At 43.9% G+C, this 20,698-nt stretch overlaps 1 protein-coding gene across 3 annotated transcripts in view; it reads right to left on the reverse strand.

The window, feature by feature from the left end:
- The window catches only part of SLC9A9 (solute carrier family 9 member A9), a 558,227-nt gene that overhangs the window by 90,360 nt on the left and 447,169 nt on the right, over positions 1-20,698 (reverse strand). For all 3 annotated transcript variants that reach the window (XM_077130324.1, XM_077130322.1, XM_077130323.1), the window contains one exon: positions 2,753-2,832. In XM_077130324.1, coding sequence (XP_076986439.1) covers positions 2,753-2,832 — 80 coding nt within the window. The remainder of the gene's footprint in view (positions 1-2,752; positions 2,833-20,698) is intronic.

Raw genomic sequence — 20,698 nt, forward strand, 5'->3', positions numbered from 1 at the left:
CGGCAGGGGGGCTCACGTGATATTCAAGAGGTAAATCCGGGAAGGGGTGAGGCCGTGTTTTGGGCTCACAAGGAATCGAATCTAATCTAAACACAGAGCAGGAAGGGAGGCTGGTGGCCGGTGAGGGACGCTCGGGCAGAGGGCACGGTCTGCAGGCCCTGGGCGGTCGGAGCAGAGGGGGAGGGGCCCAGGAAGGAGGCGAGGCCAGAGGGACCCCAGGCGTCGGCATGCTCTTGCGCCTTCGCACCTCTGGGAAAGGAAGGTGCTGGTTTGGGAATTGTGGGGCCTGGTCTAAACCTCTGCCTCCCCTGACCATGACAGGGGTGAGTCCACGTCTATGACACTGAACCGTCCTGGAGGCTTTGGCTCTGCCAACTCTGTGCCCCTGAAAAGCTGAAGACACAACTCCAGATCCCTCAGTGGTGGTGTTCTCGGGTGACCAGCCAGGAGCCCAGAGATTTCTGGAGATGTCTGAGATGTGAGCCTTGTACTATCTAACACAAGGAGTCATGATTACTCGCTGCTTCAGTGGTGACTTTATGAACATATCAAGACACAGCACTTTCCATCTAGAGTAAGGGACATCGTGGAGATAGGGTTGTCAATGACAAAGCACATTTAAATATTTTACGATGCCTCATCTGCATGATGAAATTTTACTGAAATGAAAGTTGAGCAGCTCCAAACTATGTAATCAATTTCTTTCAGCCTCATGACAATGTTTTCTTGGCCCAGGTCAGGTACCCTGACCCAGGCTGGGGGTCCTCCCTGCGTGGGCGCACACCACCTGGACTTTGGACAGTAGTATGACCGTAAATGCCAAGGGGACAATTTGTCTCTAAAAATCAGATTTATCAAGAGGTCACCGGTCAACCTGGTAGGCTTGCTGTCCTGTGGGCATAAATTCAGAGCACTGAATTTATGAAACAAAACCCCATTGTCTAAGTGAAAACATGTCTGCAGTGAGGACAGCACAGCAGTTTCTAGAACGAACACACTGGAAGACACATTACCACCAGAGGAGGTATTACTGAGAGTGTAAATCTGTTTTCCCTTTCGCGAGGCTATCCATATCACAGGTAAAGAAACCCCTGGTGAAAAGTGAGGTGAAAACTATGACATCATCTGAATTTAGTGTCACTACTCTAAGCTAAAAATTAGTGTGAGTGTCCCCTTTCATTTTCCAAGTTTAATTTTTTTCACTTCTCTTCATTGGAGAGCCCTCTTCAGAGCACTGTCAGAGTTTGTACAAGTACATCTTTTACCTCTGTTCTGCTATATCGTTTTCTTGCAGGTCAGATCATTGCAACCAATCAGGCTTTAGGTTTACTCCTTAGCCAATTTTTAAAACTTCGTATAAATGTGGTTTTCAGATACTGGTAAGCAATGGAAGCATCAAACTCTGTTTTCACAGGAGCTGTCACATGGACGACTTAGCCCTATGAACAAGCTTACTTTAGAGAGACCAGGAAGGCTTCTGGTAATTAATGAGATACCAGAACCTCCAATTAATGGCCAAGACACACTGCTTTCAACTTATGCTGTCCATCAAAGCTCAGGGTTGAGCGAGACAAGTTATCTGGCCATGGGTAAGAGAGCCATGAAAAACAGAACTGAAACCTTGGGAAACCTGGACCTTCCTTATCAACATTTTGCAATTCTGGAGTGCTCTATTTTTGCAGAATTGCTTCATAATTCTCACATGGGTTTCTTTTGCTTATCTCTGCAATATTCAATTGGCCACTCTCTTTGCTTCTTTCTTATTTTTTCTTCCTGTTCCCCACGGTCATTCTTCTAACTTGTTTTCTTTTCTGTCCTCCTGTGAATTCCCTGTATCTCTCCTGCCTCCTCACTGCTCTCCATTTTACCTCCTCTTCTTCACTGATACTTTGAGTTTTTTCTCCCTGTCTTAATACTGTTCTCCCACTGATCGGTTGTGGCCTTAGTCATTCATTGCCTTGGCACTTAAAATCACCCAGCGACTACACTTTTTCCCTGAAGGCAGAGGGGTTTGGGACTGTGGCTGATTAGCTACAGAGACCCGACGCATTCAGTTTTCAGCTCAGCCCTTTCCTTTTTTCCACGGTGCCTTTTGCTTGGGATTAGAAATGGACCGCTTACAGCAGCACACAACGGCAAAGAACCCCAGGCCTGATTCTCAGCCCTTCAAATCACATGCAAGGCGGGTCTGAGCCGCCCTGTTTACAATGATCGCCAGGATTTAAAAATTGCCCTTCGGTGGGAAAAAGCTCACTCAAGTCTGCCTAGAGAACAGAGTAGTGCTGCTTTGTGATACGATGGCTCCGACCCACTCTCCTCTTCGTTCTTCCCCAGGGTGAGACAAAAGCACACAAAGGTGTCCCTGAGAAGAGAGGGTAGGAGCTCTGTCTGGGTCACAAAGACTGCCAAGGCTACCGCGCCAACTCGACCGGAAAAGGCTGGGCTTCCCAAAGGGAAGGCCGCGGAATAACTCGGTTCTTCAGGACTACACGGATTTGCCACCTGGCATTGGAAGACAGTAGACTGCCCTAGAAACACAAAACACCTTTTGATCCCGAGAGCGTTCTCACCTAAGTATGGACTACACCGTTTTTAATTTTCTGAAATCATTCTTCAAGCACGGCTATGAATTGCTTTACCTGGGTGTGTTTCCTGCAGGGCGGGTGTGCAGGTGCTAGTGACCCAGCCCTTGCACTTGCAGCCGTTCCCGGCCTCGCAGCAGCCGCCGCGAGCCATCACAATCAAAGGATACTTATGGTCAAAGCCGTACCACACCCTGAAGAGCCATGCACTCTCGGTTTTCGTCGTGCTTTTATCCACGCTGTTTGCTTCCTGCAGAGAACAACAGAAGAAGCCACTGGGTAAATGCTAGAACACATTTTGATATTGAAATACGTGTCAAATCAAATTAAATTGAACTACATCTGAAGAAACTTTCAAGGCGTGGGCATTTTCATCCAAAGAGCGAAGCAGTTGTCAGGCAAATGGACTCCGAGATCTTAGTGGGGGGAAGAGACTCTTGTGACATAATGCAACATTTACTTTTCTTAATGATCCCAATTTTATTGAACAGCTAAGAAAAGCCAATTTTTGACATCAGTAAAAAGTGATATTTCTGTCCGATTGCTGCAGAGGGAATTTTGCAGTTTATGTCTGTCAAATTACGATGGCATTTATTTATGGGTTACCAAATGGCCAGGAGTAGAGGGATGAGAGCAGCCTAATAATCGTTACTCTAATAGTCACTCGTTTTCCTTTTGGCAGATCACCACCAGAAGCTACGGTTAGTTTTTGATATCTTCCTGCTTAGAATAATTGGATGCGCCTGTCCCCCAACCCCTCCCTACCCCCTCCCACCCCAAGAGGGCCACAGAGGGGAGGAAGGAGAAAAGGAATTAAGGAAAAAGAGAAAGTATTCGGTGAGTGTTTATGTGGGCACAGAAGAGGAAAACAAGAAAAAAAGGTGAAATATTTTGTGAATTCTGGGGACAAATGATACTGAACATTGCAGTCTGGTAAGGAGGCTATTCAGCACATTTTAAACTCCTTTTGTGTATCCCATTTTGCATGTTAAGAGAAGACAATTCCAAGCTTCACTCAGTTGTCATTGTTCCTAGCACGGAGAGCATTTATATCGTAATGCGGACTTGTTGCTTTGCTTGGGCCTGCATTTCCCAGTGCATCTCCTGAACCGCAGTGTGGGTCTGCGGTCCGGTGACCAAGTGGATGTTCTTCACTGAGCGTGACGACACGCAGAGACGATGGCCAGCCACGGGCTGCACAGCTGGCGCCCAGTTAGCCCAGGATGATCTGCTTTCATTCTATTTTATTGTATCATATTTTATATTATATTACATCCTATCCTATCCTATCATGCCATACCATATGCACCGACTTTTTGCCCTTTCCCGGCCAGTTCCATTCTTGGTTCATGATGGCTAGTTGAACACAGAAGGCTGTGCACTGTGCCCTGTGAAACATTTATGTACCACGGATGCTGCAGTTCTGTCCCTCACAAATGAAACGGGAGTACAAGAAAGTAATGCATGGTCCATTTTTATTAAGCAATTTATCCTTTGTCTAAAATGGCTGAAACATTTAATTCCCAATGAAACTAAAACCCAAGCCGGCAGACCTATCACTGATTGTCCTACGCTCTCTGACTTTTACACCCTGTGCCCGTTCCCAAAGCTTCCCTGGTGTGACTGTTCTACACGATGGAACGGGAAGGAAAGCTTCAACAACGCTCAACGGCTCTCTTCAATGCAGGCCTTTTCAGACACTTTGATTTATAAATGACCCTGTAAATTATAAATTTGGAGAGCATCGTAAAACTTCAAGAGGGAAATGTTTTTCAAACTTACTTATCCATGAAACCCATTCTTCATTCCCAGTTCCCCTCTGTGAGACACCAATGGTCTTTTCATGGAATGTAGAATTCTGCAGAATGCTGTTTTCCAGTAAAGCTGGAGTGCCATCCTTGTTATAGAGCTAGAATCTATTCATCATGTTTCTCCAGGAACGATACCAGGGTGTCTGGTGCAGTTTCCTTCTCTGCATCTTTTGCAAAGATGGCACATTTGCACAATCCCTGCTGTACACAGTGTTTCCTTCACCACCTTTGCAAGTTGCTTCGGTGTTGCTGTGTCCCCAACAGGCACAGTATGTTGGGGTTCAGGTGCGAGAAAAAACTCGCTCACGCTGAACTCAGCTGGTTGAGAAAAGCTCTGGGACAAACAGCAGGGATTTTCTTCTTCTTTTCCTTAGGAATGAGAAGGACCTGGGGGATTTTACCCATCGACAGGCACAGGTAATTTCTGATAGGTGATCGTATCTACCGATGATGTGACTGTAATTGAGGAAAGTGGATGACGAAGACTGTCATCCAATTACTGTTTTGTCTGCTTGTTAAACGACAGGCTGGGAGTGCAGCCAGAGCTCATCCTGCAGCCAGAAGCCCGGGCTGCTAGGTCCAGCCTGCAGCACGTGGCTGAGTGACGCTCTCTCTGGTCACTGAGTCTTCCCGGTCACCAGCTCCGCCCGGCTGATTCACAGATCAGGACCCAGAGACGCGCTGGGAAGGGAAGACAAGGGCCCAAGGACCAAAACCAGAGCGGAACCCAGGACTGCTGGACCCCAGAGACTTCGTGCTGTTATTTTCTAACTCGGTCTTTAAATTCTCAAAAGCAGGAAATTCTGGAACAGGCCACGTGGCCCTGTGGGGCTGCAGTTTCCTTGCCTGTAAAATTGGCTGCAGTCATTGGACTGTCTGGTCATCAAAGTTCTAATCATTTGAAAATATCGAGTTCATATTCATTTCAACAGAGTAAGAGCTAACATTTCTTAAACCTTCGTGATGTGCCAGACATGAAGTGTGTTCTGTACATTAACTCATTTAATTCTCAGAATAATTTGCTCCAATCTGTTCTATTGCTAGTCCTGTTCTACTTACATGGGGAAACAGAGGCAATGGAGGCACAGAGTTTTCCAAGCACACGTGTGGCCCCTTAGCCACTGAGATGCCTCTCTTTGGGATGTGACTCCTGGGGGTGAGTGGGGAGCAAAGCAGGATGGAGGGGTGTCTGAAAAGAGGGACAGGTCAGGACATGGGGGTGCCAGCGCAGGCCAAGACAGAGAAGTCACAGACCCTGCGGCTGTAATGAAATGCGAGGCCCCCTGAGTGGGGCGAGCTGCGGGGGGCTCTGAGAGTGTCCCTGTAGAAATGTAACTTCGCGGCTAGGAACTTCTTTGGCCTTCTGCAAACTGGTTCCAAGGATTCCCCCGTCTTAGAAATCCTGCCAGCCTTCCCTTCTCTGTTTCTTCTCCTGAGTAGTTTTTATTTCCTAGGTTAATCCTGCAGTACGCACAAGTTCTCCTTAAAGTGCACACACTCTACTTCTAGCAAACTTTCCAGGGATAGTTTTGTCTGCCAATGGAAGCAATACATATTAGGTGGCATTTTGGGAAAATGTTGACTCCTGGAATCTTTTATTTTTTTAACTTTATTTTACTTGGGAGACTGGAGATGTTATTCCTTTCACTACTCTAGAGACAGATAAACTGTACTCCAGTTAGAATAACACATTCGTGGAGCACGTTTTCCCTGATGGTGGAAATACCACTGGTAACCCAGCAATGATCTTTCTGCAATCCTAGATAAAATGTCCAGTGTATACCTTAAATATCTATTGGCCCACTTCTGGATCTGTTCATTTATTTCTCTTAGGTTACTGATGACTTAATAACTCAGTTATGAAAGTCCATCAATAAATGCGTGGAAATAAATGCGCTCCTCTGGTGTGTGCGCTGCTTGTGTGCTGGGGGTTGGAGCTGGACATGCCGGGGTGGGGGGGGACACCGGGACAGGGACAGGGAAGGCAGTGGCGAGGTGGCCTGGAGAGCTGGCCCTTGGGAAGGTCCAGACAGGCAGACCACGGCAGGTGGCAGGGCCACCTGGAGGTAGGGACATGCTGGTCCCCAGGGACGGTTGGTGTGAGCAGCGTCCAGAACTTGGTGGCACTTTCTTTCTCGCCAGCAGCATTTCTCCTCACCCGGAGTTTCCTTCCCTGGAGGGTGTCCTGGAGGAGGGCACGCTGGAGCAAACAGGAGATCCAGACCCTGAATGCCGAGCTCCGCGATCCGACTTGCCACTGGGTGACGCGACCACACCGCGAGCAGCCCCACGCCTGAGGTCGCAGCTGTAAGTGGGAACAGGAGAGCCAAGGGCGTCGAGACTCAACCGTCATTTGCCCTCGGTACTTCCGAGAAGCAGAACGTTTGATGTGTCTGAGATTTCTGTTTATTATCCTCGATTCTGGGAAAATTTTTAAAAGATTGGGGCATTTGATAGCTTTCTTTTTTCTCCTGACGCGAAGGGACTAGACCTGAGGTTGGGAAGCGACTGAGCACAGCAGGGGCTGGGTGGTGGCCTGCCAGGCGTCTCCCCGACCCTTAGCACCTGTCCAGGGAGGGAATCAGAGGAAAAGCACAAGGACCTTCTTTATTTTCTGCTTATTCGAATCCCTGAGAGAAGACAAAAGGCTCTGGTCAGAAATCTCTGAGAACAAGACTCTGAAGCAAGAAGGGATTGTTTGGCTGTAGTAAAAGGGAACTAAGCAAATGTAAATACATTCCTCTGTCAGCTTGAAAACCTGGGCCCTCTGTTAAGCGGCCACCACGTGGGATCGCTCTTCGTTTCAGCAGGAAGAGTCCATGTTCGTGATTAGTGGAAGGTGCATGGAACGATAACAAGGACAAATAATTATCATATCCACCTTAGTTCCAAAGCACTTTTTAAAATATTAAGTGTGAATGGAATTTGATAGAAGTACTTTGGTCCTATCAACTTCCCACAACTTGCAGTACGTTTATGTAGTAACTTCAACTTGATTGCCTTTATTTTCTAATTACCGAGAAGAGGAACAGCTTCTGTGCCTCTAAAGAGAAGGATTTCTGGGTTTTGAAGAGGGAGCATTGTATGGCTAAGTGTCAAATAGCTAATTTTTTTTTTGAATTTTCAGCTTAAAAGGCAAATCATTTATTCTTGGCCTCTACATAGAAAGTACTTTATATTAAAATATTTTTACTTTCCCCACACCAAGATAAATGCATAAATGTTCCCTAAAAGAAACAGTCAGAAAATGCATGCTTAGGGGAAAGAATGAAGGAGCAAACCAGTCAAGGATGGGTAACTGTTACAACAATCCACGAACATCACAGATACGCCACGAGGTGCCCTAGGCTCACGGTTTAGGAAACCACAGGGAAGGGCCTGCTTTAGACAACTGCCTGTGTCCAAAATCCACATTCACCCAGGGAAAAGTACATAGCTTGGTCAAAATAAATACAATGTAAATCTGTGGTGTCTTTAAAATGTAGGTGTGCAAGTTCTTTGATATGCCTCCTTCTTGCAGGCAGAGCCCAGTTCCCCTCCTGATCGTGTGTGCATGTTGTGAGTTATTCCTGACCAGTTACTGTGGCACAAGGAGATGGGCTGTCCTGAGAGGAGGTCAGAAAATGGCCTTGTGCCTTCCTCTCGGCTCTGAGGGAAGTCAGGGGCCAGCTCAGGAGAACCCTCGGGCAGCGCTGCGGAGAGGTCAGTGTGCTGAGGAGCTGAGGCCTCCCCCCACAGAGCCACGTGGGGGTCCGTCCCGGAAGTGGCCCTTCAGATGACACGGACTGGTGACATCTTCACTGCAGCTGCTTCAGATACTCCGGATCAGAAACATTGGGTCAAGTGGCTTTCAATCTCCTGTCCCATAGAAACAGCGAGATCATAAATGTTTGTCATTTTGAGCCACTGTGCTTCGGGAAGGCTTGTTATACAGAAGTTGACAGCTAACATAACTGTGTACTGGAATCGTAAGTTCTCATGCACATGGCATCGGGTAGGAGTTGGGATGAGGTAATAAAATGAGGTGGCATGACATGCTTTTGTTTTGTATAGTTGTTTACAATTTACAAAGTGTTTTCACAAAGGTACCATATTTGAGGCAGAGAAGACATTTTTTTCCCTTAAAAATATATAAAAATTTTTCTTTGTGCAATATGTCCATGCTGCAGAGAGAAGATTGAGTACAAACATATGAAATGATGGCAGGAGGAAGTCCTCATCATCTGGGTTTACCTCCTTCACTATATTTTTAACTATTGCCTGATTTATCATATAATTTAGTTACTTTGGTAACTTTCACATACATGCATACCTACATACACATACATGCACACATATCCTAAAGGAAAATTCATCTTGGAACCAGAGATGATGGACGATCCTATGCCCAGGTGACAGCCCCAAACCACAAATACCGTAGCAGATGAGTTTCATGTCTAGACTTGTGGCTCTGGTATGCAGTATTCTGTATTTATTTTTTATTTCTCTAGAAAACCACTTAAATCACTTTCAAAATATATAATGGGGACTCCTCATGGAATAACTGTTATCAGACCTTCTCTGAAATGACTAATATTATGTGTTAAGTTAGTATGCTGTGGTGTCCAATTTGGTCAAATACTCATCTATGTGTTTTGTGGGTGAAGATATTTTTTAGAGGTAGTTAAAATCTGCAGTCAGTTACCTCTGACGACCTTTGATAAAGTGGTTGGTACACATCCCATCAGCTGAAAGCCTTAAGAGCAAAAACAGGTTTCCTGGAGAAGAAGGAATTCTGCCTCAAGACTAGAACAATATCAACTCCTTCTGAGTTTCCATGTTGCGAATCTCTTACAGATTTCACTCAAGGCTGCAATGTCAGATCTCGCCTTGAATTTCCAGGCTGTCAGCCTGCCCCACGGATTTCAGATTCACCACCCTGCAACTGTCTGAGCCAATTCCTTAAAAAAGTCTCTTTATGGACACACACGCACATGCACACACACATGCACACACATGTGCACATGTCCTCTTGGTTCTGTTTCTCTGCAGAATCCTGACTGATAACAGTCGTCCTCCATAAACAGCCATAAAATTGGACAAAATATACGAAACAGAGCTTTCAGGCATTGGGCAACTCCCAGGAAAGGGCTGTGATCCTTGCAAGGGGGGAAACAAGTCTGGGAGACTCAGTCTCCTTTCCCACTTTCAGTGCAGAACGGGCAGCGGCCACTGGCAGCTGGGTGTGGCCGCAGTGGCGGCAGCTGTCAGGGCAGTGCACCCTGCGGACGGAGCTGGGCAGGGCCCAGGGGTCCATGTGGATGTTTCCCTCAGCATCTTGGCAGGGGAATGGGCTGCACAGGCACAAGGGGAGGCTCACGGGTCCGGCAGAGAGCGACTGTCATGAAGTGAGAAATAAAGGGAGTAGCCAGAGGTTGCACAGTGCAGGGATACACTGGCCTTTGGACCAGAGAGAGCTGAGCCTGAGCTGTGCAGCTGAGCCACAGAAAAAAGCATGATTTGTGAGTGAGACACAGAAAAATGTCCGCACACCAAGACTAAGGACAAATGGAAATGGATCAGTCCTAGTGAGCTTAAAGCCAGACCCTGAGAATTTTAACTATCTGACGGAACAAAATTCAGTTACATTTCTAGCACCACAACATACTCCAAACTGCCCACACTGTCACATTTATAAAGTTCAGTGCGTAAGCAAAGGGTGATAGTCGAGGAATACAAAGGAAAGTATGACTACAATCAAAGGAAAAAGTAATCTGTAGAAGCAGACCCAGAGGTGATCCAATGTTGGAATTAAGCTTAGGGCTTTAAAACAGCCATAAAGTATATGTTAAAAAGGTGGGTGCAGTGCATGAATGGATGGGGAGTCTAAGGAGAGAAATATACACTGCATAAAAAAAGAACAAAATAGATATTCTAGAACCAAAAAGTACAATATCTAATACAAAATACTCCCTGGATGGCTTGAGAGGGAGAAACTGACAGTGGGCTTGAAAAGGGATCAATAAATATTATCCAGTTTGTAGAACACAGGAAATAAGAATAAAATAGAACATGCCCCTGTGACATAAGGAAGAAATATAAAGTCTAATATATATGAAACTGGAGTCCTAGAAAGACCACGGGGGGAACATGGAGAATTTAAAATGTTCGAATAAATAATGACTGAATATTTCCCAAATTTGATGAAGACTGTCATCCAAAGACACCTGGAACTCAAATCAGGACAAATACAAAGAAAAACACCCTAGACATAAGAGTCAAACTGCTGAAACTAAAGAGAGAGAGAAAAAAGGAAAAAAAGGTAGCGTTATGTTTGAGGAGACAAAAAAAAAAACAGAACAAGACCACTGACTGCTCATCAGAAACAATGGAAACTAGTAAAATAGTAATAATAATAGTAAAAAGGACTAATATTTTCAAAGTGCTTAAAGAAACAAAAACCTGTCAATCAGAATTCTATATGCAATAAAGACAGACAAATCCTTAATTACAGTTGGACACTTTGATCAGTAACTTATGGAATAAGTATACAAATATGAACTTGATGTAACTGACATTTACACTGCACTAACTATTCTGCAGTTATTTGGTGTTGCTCAAACAGTTGCAGAATGTGCAATTTTTCACGTACACGTGGAATGTTCAGCAAGATAGACCAGCTGGTATCATAAAAGAGCCTCAGCACATTTCAAGGGGGTGAAATCTTACAAACTATATTCTCTGACCAAAACAGAATTGAATTAGAAGCCAATAACAATAAGATAAAAATAGAAATCCCAAATGTCTGGAATTAAACTGCACACTTTCAAATAACTCAGGGGTCAAAAGCATTATAACAAAACACTTAAAATATTTTGACCTAAATGGTAATAAAATGCAACATTATAGCATCATAAGCTTGGTTTAGAAAATAAATAGGGCTTGAAATTAATGATCTAAGTAAGATTAATGACCTAAATAAGAAAGAAACAAAAAGAACAAATTAAACCCAAAGTAAATAAAAGGAAAGAAATAATAATAAAGCACAGTGTATTGGAGAAGCTAGAGGAAAATACCTGAAACTGTTGAACTGTAATCCAATAGATTTGATTCCTGAAGATGATTGTATAATTATCCAGCTTTTAAGGTGTGACCATGCGACTGTGAAAAGTTTATGACTGACACTCCCTTTATCCAGTGTAAGGAGAGAAGAGTAAGAAAAAAAAAGACAAAAAATAATAATATGGGGAGGGGTCATGGGATGTTTGGGCTGGCCTTTTTCACCTTTTTTTAAATTTTTATTCTTATATTTATTTTTTTGAAGTAATAAAAATGTTCAAAAAATCGATTGTGATGAATGATGATACTGTGAACCACTGATTGTCAATCTGGATGATTAAATGGTATGTGAACATATAATATTTCTCAATAAAATTGCATTACAAAAATAAAAAAAACAATAAAGCACAGAACAATGAAATAGAGCCCTAGAAAACAACAGAGAAAATTAACAAAGCCAAAAGTCAGTCCTTTAAAAAGTTAATGACATTTATAAATCCCCATGAAAACAAATCAGGAATAAAAGAGAAAACACAAATTACCAATAACCGGAATGAAAGAAAAGATAGCGTTGCAGATCTTACAGATCTTACAGACATTAAATGGGGTAAGGGAAATTAAGAAAAATTTTACACTGACAAATCAACAACATACATGAAACAGACAAACGCCTTGAAAAATACAATTTACCAAAGCTGGCAAGAAATAGAAAATATAAATAGATTGATATCTATTAAAGAAATTAAATTTGTAATTAAAAAACTCCTTAGAAACAAAGTTCCTGACCTTGGGCGGTTTTACTGGTGAAACCTATAAAAGAGAACTCTCATGCCGACCCCCGACAAGGGCATGCCAAGAAAAGGAAAGTGTAGCCCAATGTCCCTTCTGAATGTAGACTGCATGGAAAACGAGGTTTCCTGGGATGATGGAAATGCTCTGCATCTTCATAGGGTATGGGTTGTACAGATTTTTGCATTTGTCAAGACTCAACAAACTTTGTGCAATATATGAATAAATAAATGAAGGATTGAAATAATGGAAAACTCAAGCCATTTTCCCAAGTCTCAGAGTCATTTTGCAGTGGAGCGTCCCTTTGCTTTCACCCTAGCCACACTGCATTTTTGAGATTGAGATGGGCAGAAATGGTATCACCTTGCACATGAAGGAAATCCATGGCATTGTCAGTTGCTACTAACCAAAGTTTAAAGGTGACCTAGGTGCTGAAAACATTAAAATAGAACACAGAAATTCATCTACCCATGCTCAGAGTCCACATAAGTCAACTGGTCTCACTAATTTCCTCTTGCTCTCTACAGTCTTATACTTTCCACAATAGTCAGTGTGGGACTTTTCAAATGCAAATCAGATTTACCACTCACCTACTCAAAACCTTCTAACAGCTTCCCACTGAACTCACTATAAAGTTTACCTTGGGTATCAAGGCCCAAATGATCTACATGGTAGATTAGTTGCATTAAAGGTCCCAAATTTTCAGCCCTTTCTATATCCATGGCTTTTCCCATGTAACTTTGCAGCCCTTTTGGACTAAATAGGAGCTATCTACGTATACATCTCTTCTCAAGGCTTAGTCCTGGCTCAGCATAGCACTGGACTGTTGTCTTGGGAAAGTTTCTTTAATTCTTTGAACTTCAGTTTCATCACCTATAAAATGGGGTAGATGCCTTGACTAGTCAAGGTAACAATTAAATATAATAATAAATATAAATCACCTGATATATAAAAAGTATTCAATAAATTATAACTGTCACCTCTCTCCCTATTATTTCTGCTTCTTCGACTGGGTACTTGTAGAAATTATTAGTAAGATAAATGTGCAATTTAGTCCCATGCAGGAAGAAGTTAGCATGAAGTGAGCTGCTTTTGGATGTACAAACCATGGGAAACAAATTTACTGTTGGCCAAAGGTAGACCTAAGATACTTGCTCTGAAATATGCATTTTGTTTTTTGCAAAATACCATTAGTTACAATGTAACACACACAAAACTCTCAAGTGGATCTGATCAATGGCAGCACCTATGTGATGGTTAATTTCATTTGCTAACTTGGGGAGATTATGGTGTCCATTTGTGGGTTAAGTGAGCACCAGCGGAGGGTTACTGTGAGCGCATTTTGTAGATGGATTTAATCCTTAGTCAATAAATTGCATCTATGGCTGACTTCACCTATAATTAACAAAACAGCACGCTCTCAGTGGTGAGGAAGTTTTCCTCATCCAATCAGTTGGGGATTGTCCTAGCCTCCAGGTTGCCATGACAAATACCCCAGAACGGGTTGCTTTAAACAACGGGCATTTATTGGCCCGTGGTTTTTGAGGTTAGAAGTTCAAAACGGAGGTGTCAGCAAGGTAACGCTTTCTCCCTGAAGGGTGTGGCATTGTGGAACTGGTTGTCATTAATCCTTGGGCTCCGCGGTGTTCCTGTCATGTCGCAATGCATTTGGCAATGTCCTCTCCCCTCCTCTAGCTTTCGGCTCTGTTCACTTCTGCCTCCTGGCCCCTTTCCGTGGCGTTTTTATACAAGGGCTCCCGTTATAGGATTAAGGCCCAGCCTGAGTCAGTGGGCCACAGCTTAGCCAAAAATAACCTCTTTAAAAGATCCTATTTACAATGGTTTCACACTGACAGGAATGGATTCAGATTAAGAACATTTTTTTCTGGGGTATATAACTCAATCTGTCAGAGGTCTTAATGTGAGAATGGAGGATTTCTGAAGTTAGAAAGAATTTCTGCTGTTTGTCAGCCAGCCAGTTTCTCCTGGGGAAGACAACCTCTCGGTCACTGGAGTTTTCACCTCTGGCCTACCCACCAGAGTTCAGACGTCTCAGTCCCCACAGTCACGTGGTCTGTCCCACCACAGGCGACTCTCTCTCTCTCCACATGTAGATACGTGAGCACATGTACTCCAGCAAAACATTCTTACTCTTAATCCACCCCTGTGGGCCTGAGCCCATTGTAGGAAGGACTTTGTGATGAGGCCACCTCCGTTCAGGTGGGGCCCACCTCAGTCAGGATGGGTCTCAGTCCTATTACTCGAGTCTTTTATAAACGGAGTGAAATTCAGACAGAGAGAGGGAGAGAACGTCAGAGCAGGAAGATGAGGTTAACGGAGCCCGGAAGAGAAGGGAGAGGCCAGGAGAGGCTGCCATGTGCACTGTGAAGGGACAAGCTGAAGACCAAGCTTCCCCAGAGGCAGGTCACGGAATGCTCCCCGCCTTTGAGGAGAAAGCATCACCTTGGTGGTGCCTTAATGTGCACTTTGTTTTTTAGTTTCAAAACTGTGAGCAAATAAATCCCCATTGTTTAAACCAACCCTGCTCATGCTATTTGCTAGAGAAGCCTTGGAAACTAGGAAAATATAACACGTATTAGTCAGCGTTCTCTAGAGAAACCGAACCAATGGGAGATATCCGTAATATAAAATTTATAAAAGTGTCTCATGCAACTGGGATGCAGGAGTCCAAAACCTGCAGGACAGGCTGGGGGGCTGACAACTCTGAGGAAGGGTCTGGATGAACTCCACCAGAGAGGCTCGCCGGCTGAAGCGGCAGCGAAAATTCTTTTTTCCCTTAAAAGCCTTCAACTGATTGGATCAATTCAATTGATTGGAATATCTCATTTGCAGGAGATATTCCCGTAGTTATCGCAGATGTAATCAGCCACAGCTGGGATCAACAGACTGAGGATTTAATGCAGCAGCCTTTTGGTCTATCACCCACATGAAATATCCATGCAGCAATGGTCAGGTCAGCGCCGGGGACAGACAACCGGACACCATTGCCCGGCCAAGTTCACACCTGAACGCAACCATCACAAAACATGCATCTGTTCTGCTTCTCTGGATAACCCTGGCTAATATAGCCTAATACCCTAATATGCCTAAATTCTACTTCTGAAATATTTGTAGGTGGAGCGGCGTGGCCTCTACCTTCTGGGAGACCGACCCCAACAGTACAGCAGCAGTGAGCGAAGCAGGACAACTGCCCATAAGTGCTACATCTGCGGGACGAGTATGTGGGGTCCATTAGACTGTTCTCTATAAATTTATTAGGAATACTCGAAAATATTCACAATAAAAAATTAAAGTTGTAGTTCATGAACAGGTCATCGGTTCATCTGCTAATTAACCTCTTTTCTTCCTGAGCCTGCTTGTGTTTCCAACCCCAGCAACCTCTGGTAACCACGAGTAATAAGTATGCATTGTGCAGAAAAACAAATAGTTTTATTCTTTCCCAGACGGCCTCTTCCGGCCTTTACTCTGGGTTCCGGCTGTCTGGGAGTTGGCAGGCAAGTCCTGTCCACCTTCCTTACAGCCGTGGCATGTTTACACGTACTTTGTTGCATGCCTTCTCAACCTGAGTCTTTTTTATGGAAAAACCCTAATTCCTTTCATGCTCATCCCTCCGGCAGCAGCTCTCTCTGCTCAGTCTCCGACATCGCCTTCTCTGAACCTCTCTCAGCTCCACCGTGACCTCCTTGCACCACAGTGACCACAGCTGACCTGCCAGGTTACCTGCGAACTTAAACGACAATCAGAGCCAGCTCCCCAATGAAGGAGCTATCGGAAGCAAAATAAATCAGCATTAAGAGAGCATGCAGGGAAACAAGCATAGCTTTAAAAAATGAAACTGTGTTAAGGAAGGTGGAAATTAGCCTTGTAACAGTTGGCAGGGTGGAGGTGGGAGAGAAATGAGTTGTTAAAAAGGGTTGATGAAGATGCCATCACTTCCAAACTCCACACCTCCAAGATTACCCATCACAGATGCAATAAAATCAAACAATATAGGGCCGATGATGAGGCCCCTCCACCTCCCCGCCTCCTCTCTATTGCCCCAGCTCATGCACTCCGGCCTCCGTGGCTCCTGCTGTTGCACCTTGACCACTGCGACCCCCGGCCAGTGGCTGACTCGCTCTTCTCCCAGATCCTGTCTGGCCTCTGCTCTACCCCACTCCCTCAGACGCCTCCCTCCACCACACTGCATCCTCTCACCTGCCCTACTGTTATTTCTCCCTGTACGGATTGAGTCATTTCCCCAACGACAACTTTGAGGCTCACCACCCCGTCCTGAGATGTGAACTCGTCTGTAAATAGGACCCTCAAGGCCCTATTACTATGAGGCCACACTGAGTTGAGGGCGGGCCTGGATCCACTCTGCCGGAGTCCTCACGAGCAGAGGACACTGGGCACAGCAGCAGCAGGAGACAGAGCCACGGGTCAGGTGGCAGAGGTGGAGCATGAGTGATGGAATGCTGGTGAGCCACAGAACGGTGCACATTTGGAGGAAAGAAGGGCCTGTTCACACCTTGATTTTGCACTTCTAGTTTTCCAAACCGTGAGACAATAAGTTCCTGTTGTTTAAGCCAACCAGTCTGTGGTGTTTATTTCAGCAGCCTAGGCAAATAAGGCACTCTCTGAATTTATAGTATGTGGTTGTGAATACCCTTTTATTACCAGAATATAAGCTCTGTGAAGGTGAGGATTTTGAATTGGCAACTGCGGCATCCTGACACCTAGATTTGGGTCTGACAAGCGCAGGTGCCAATCATGACCTGTTGCATGCACGCATGAATGAATGAACTCATGCACAGATGCATGCATACTGGTTAAGACTGTGGTTTCTGTAACCAGACTGTCTGGTTCAAATTCCAACTCTGCCAGCTGTGTGCTTTTGGACAAGTTTTTCTTTTAAATTTTTGTATATGCAGCTTCCTTATTTGTAAACTGGGGATAATAATTGCACTCCCTCATAGCACTATTTGGGAATTAAATGAGTTAATACAGAGAAGGTTCTTAGAACAGCGTCAAGAAAAATTGTCAGTGCTCAACAAATAGGATGATCATGACACTGCGGAAATGGAAAAAGAGAGGCCACAGTTGTCTGGGGGATATTAAGAGTGTGATGCCATTTACATGCTAAATAAAGACGTACCAGGCAGAAAAGGAAAACCGTGACATTACTAGGTAGTCACAGCTACATGCTCCTATTTCCAAAATGTTACCTCACTTTCCACAAACAGAGAAAGAAGAAACTCATTAAAAAATAGGCACAGGTAATTGTATATGTGTTACCGGACAAAGGCCGTGCATTCTTTTACCTGCTGCACTCAAATGACCAATTCCTGAGACCACAGGGTTTCAAAGAGAGAAAAGTGTTTATTACCAGGCCCGTAGCGGGAGAGCAGATGCCTAGCGGTCCAAAATCTGTCTCCCCAAATGGCAGTAATTTTGATAGTTTTATAGAATTAGAAGATGGGCAGGTTTAGGGTAATGAGCACAGGGGCCCCAGATGATGACATCAGAGGTGATTTAAATGCTGAGCATATGTGGATTACATGCTTAGTCACAGGCCTTTACATGACGATGGGTGTGAGTTGGGTATTATAGTGAGGAGCAGGTGGCTTGTAGGTTACAGGCTGAGCTACTGCGCACATCGGGTGGGCCCGCTGTGGTTCGGTCCAGTCTCGGTTACCAAGGTAACTGGACCTGGGGTGGGTTAGTTCTGGGCTGACCAGGACCCTCCATGAATAAACATTAGGGGCTGTCATTAGTGATGCCAAGACTCTAAAGGTGAAAAACTGGGTAACTGAGTACAGATGAAGGTCAGTCCCAAGGTTTTTACAATCCCAGGGGCAGAAGAAAAGGGTTACACAACCATTATCAGAGATCAAGGCAGCTGGGTAACAGTTGAGAGATTTCAGGAATTTCCCTCTGTCTATTCCAGTATACCAGAAAGCAAAAAGGAGTATCTATATAACGACTCAATAATCAAAATCTTCCCTTAAGTCCTGATTTCTCAGTTACAAACATTTATTCTTGAATTTGAGAGTGTAAGAGCAGTAATTTCCATAACATCCTGCAAAATTTTGTAGGTTTTGGTAAATGAGAATAGGGTCCTTCCTTTTTTTTTTTTTCTTTTTAGGTTGACCAATACTAAAATTATACTATTTGTAAATGTAAATTCAGTTTAATAAATGCAAACCAAGTGGAAACAGTCAACCCTCCTAAGAATTAAGGTTATGCTGTGCAGTCTGACAGAGCAGCACAAGCTGAGAACAAGCAGAGTTGCCAGGCAAAATGAGGGCAGAAAGGCTGTGACACACGGTTTGGAAAGTACCAAAAAATACTTTCATGCAGGTCAAGTGGCAGACACACGGACACGCTGTGGTTTGTTAATTCTGGCCAGACCCCAGGCTTTTCCGTACCAGACATTCAGGTAAGAATTACTTCAAGGAGTGGGAAAAACTTCTTTCTGAAATATGACTATTTCGGTAGTTAAACGTTATTGCAAATAAGAACATTTCCAGGATGCATCTTACAAATAAAATTATTAAGCAGCAGAAGATCAGTAGGAACTATGAAAATTAGATTAAAGCTAGTTACTTAACATTTATATAGTTTTTATTGTGTTCCTTACATGGAGCCCAAAGTGAAACATTTATTTAAAAATATAGTGTCCTGGGAAATTTTGCACTGCTTAAGGGTTGATTTTTTTCCCTCTAATGATATGAACTCAGTATACTACTGATTATTAGTTTCTCTCCCTGATTTTGGCAGACAGTTTACTTGTGCTTTGGCTACAACAAGTACATAAGATTTATTTGTGATCTGCTTATTCAGGATTCTTTTTATCCCTCTGGCTTTGGCTTTCTGCTTTATATATATATATATATATATATATATATATATATATATATATTTATTTTACTGAATTTTAAACTTCTTTAAAAATCTATTTTGCTCTATTTTATCATGCCAGATGGTGGTATAAGCTGCCGTGAGTCCTTTGTAGAACGAGATGGATTTGGCTTCATGAATCAAGTCGGGTAGTTTTCATAAACACAGTTTGCCTGGATTCTAACGACAACCTGGAGAGGCACACCTCATCATCACTCACAGTTTTACAGGTAAGGAAACGGAGGTTTAAAACATGTGAAAAACTTTCGCAAGACAAGACAGCAATTAAATAGCAAAATCAAGAGCAGAAACCAGGTTCCCTGACTGCAGATACCACGCAGGGTTTACTGCACTACCCTGCTTATCCCATTTCCCTACAAAGACACTGTCCATGGCTGTCAATAGAGTTATTACTGAATTAAAATGGTGAACTTTTTTTTTTTGTTTTAAAGTACCACGTGAATGAGCTAAAATTAAAAAAAAATTTTAATTAACAAAGGAAGGACTTAGGCCACTGAGAAATATTACCAATAACTACACATGGTTGCATGAAGATTTCCTTTGATGAATTTTCTTGTTCTCTTTTTTTTTCCTTTTAAAGGAAAAGATACAGGAGAAGGATAGAATTAGATAAAAGTCCTGCTTGCAGGAAGGGGGCTGGATTAGTTGTCCTACAGAGGATGGAAATGTGTTTTAAGCAGCAGCTGCTGCCAGGCCCCGCTAACTTCTCAGCCCGGTGTGAGATGGGGAGCTTTCTTCCTTCTGCTCCCCAAGGTTCCCGGGCTGCCACCCCCTGGGCGGCCCCTCAGGGCTCTGTCCTGCAGTGAGTGTTCCCCGGGCCGTGAAATCGTGTCCTTAAAATACACGCAACACAAAAATTTAAAGTATTTGTGAGCCAGAATCATCACCTGCTTTGTCTCCTGCCCTTTCTGCCAAGCAGAGTGAGTCCTTCCTGTTTTTTTATATCTGTGTGAACCAGCAAAACAGCGTCTTTCCCAGCACACTAACCTGGGGTGCCTCCTGGGGAGACTCATTGGAAAACACAGAAAAAAAAGAGAATTGGATCCTCTTTAAATCTCAATACGGACATAACATAATTCATTAAGCAACATCACTTAAGATATTGCCATGTCTGCCTACCTACAATTTCAGCAAAAGAGGCAACAATAGATGCTTTGAAGTACTGAATTAAAAATGACTAATGCAAACTTGCCAATGTCAGACTTGACTCTGATATTAGGTTCAAGTTCAGAGTTTGGAGAAACTTTTCCCGGGAGAAATGCACATAGCTCTGAGCAGTTTTCCTGAAGGTTTTTCTGGCCGCTGCAGACAACGGCTGCTCGGTTAAGTCAGCAATGGCTCACCCAGTCTCTTTGTATTTTTACCCATTTCTATTTCTATACACGTATATCTGATCATTGAGAAGCCGTGCAGGAGAACCAGCTCCGTTTACTGTGTGCCCACCATCCGCTGGCCCACTGTTAAACCTTTTTATAAAATAAGCAAGCTGAGGCCAGGAGGGTTTGAATAAATGCCGCCAGAGGTCCCCCGCTGGCGCGATCCTGGGCAGGGGTC

Source organism: Tamandua tetradactyla, chromosome 15, assembly GCF_023851605.1.
Source record: "Tamandua tetradactyla isolate mTamTet1 chromosome 15, mTamTet1.pri, whole genome shotgun sequence".
In the NCBI taxonomy this organism is placed as follows: domain Eukaryota; kingdom Metazoa; phylum Chordata; class Mammalia; order Pilosa; family Myrmecophagidae; genus Tamandua; species Tamandua tetradactyla.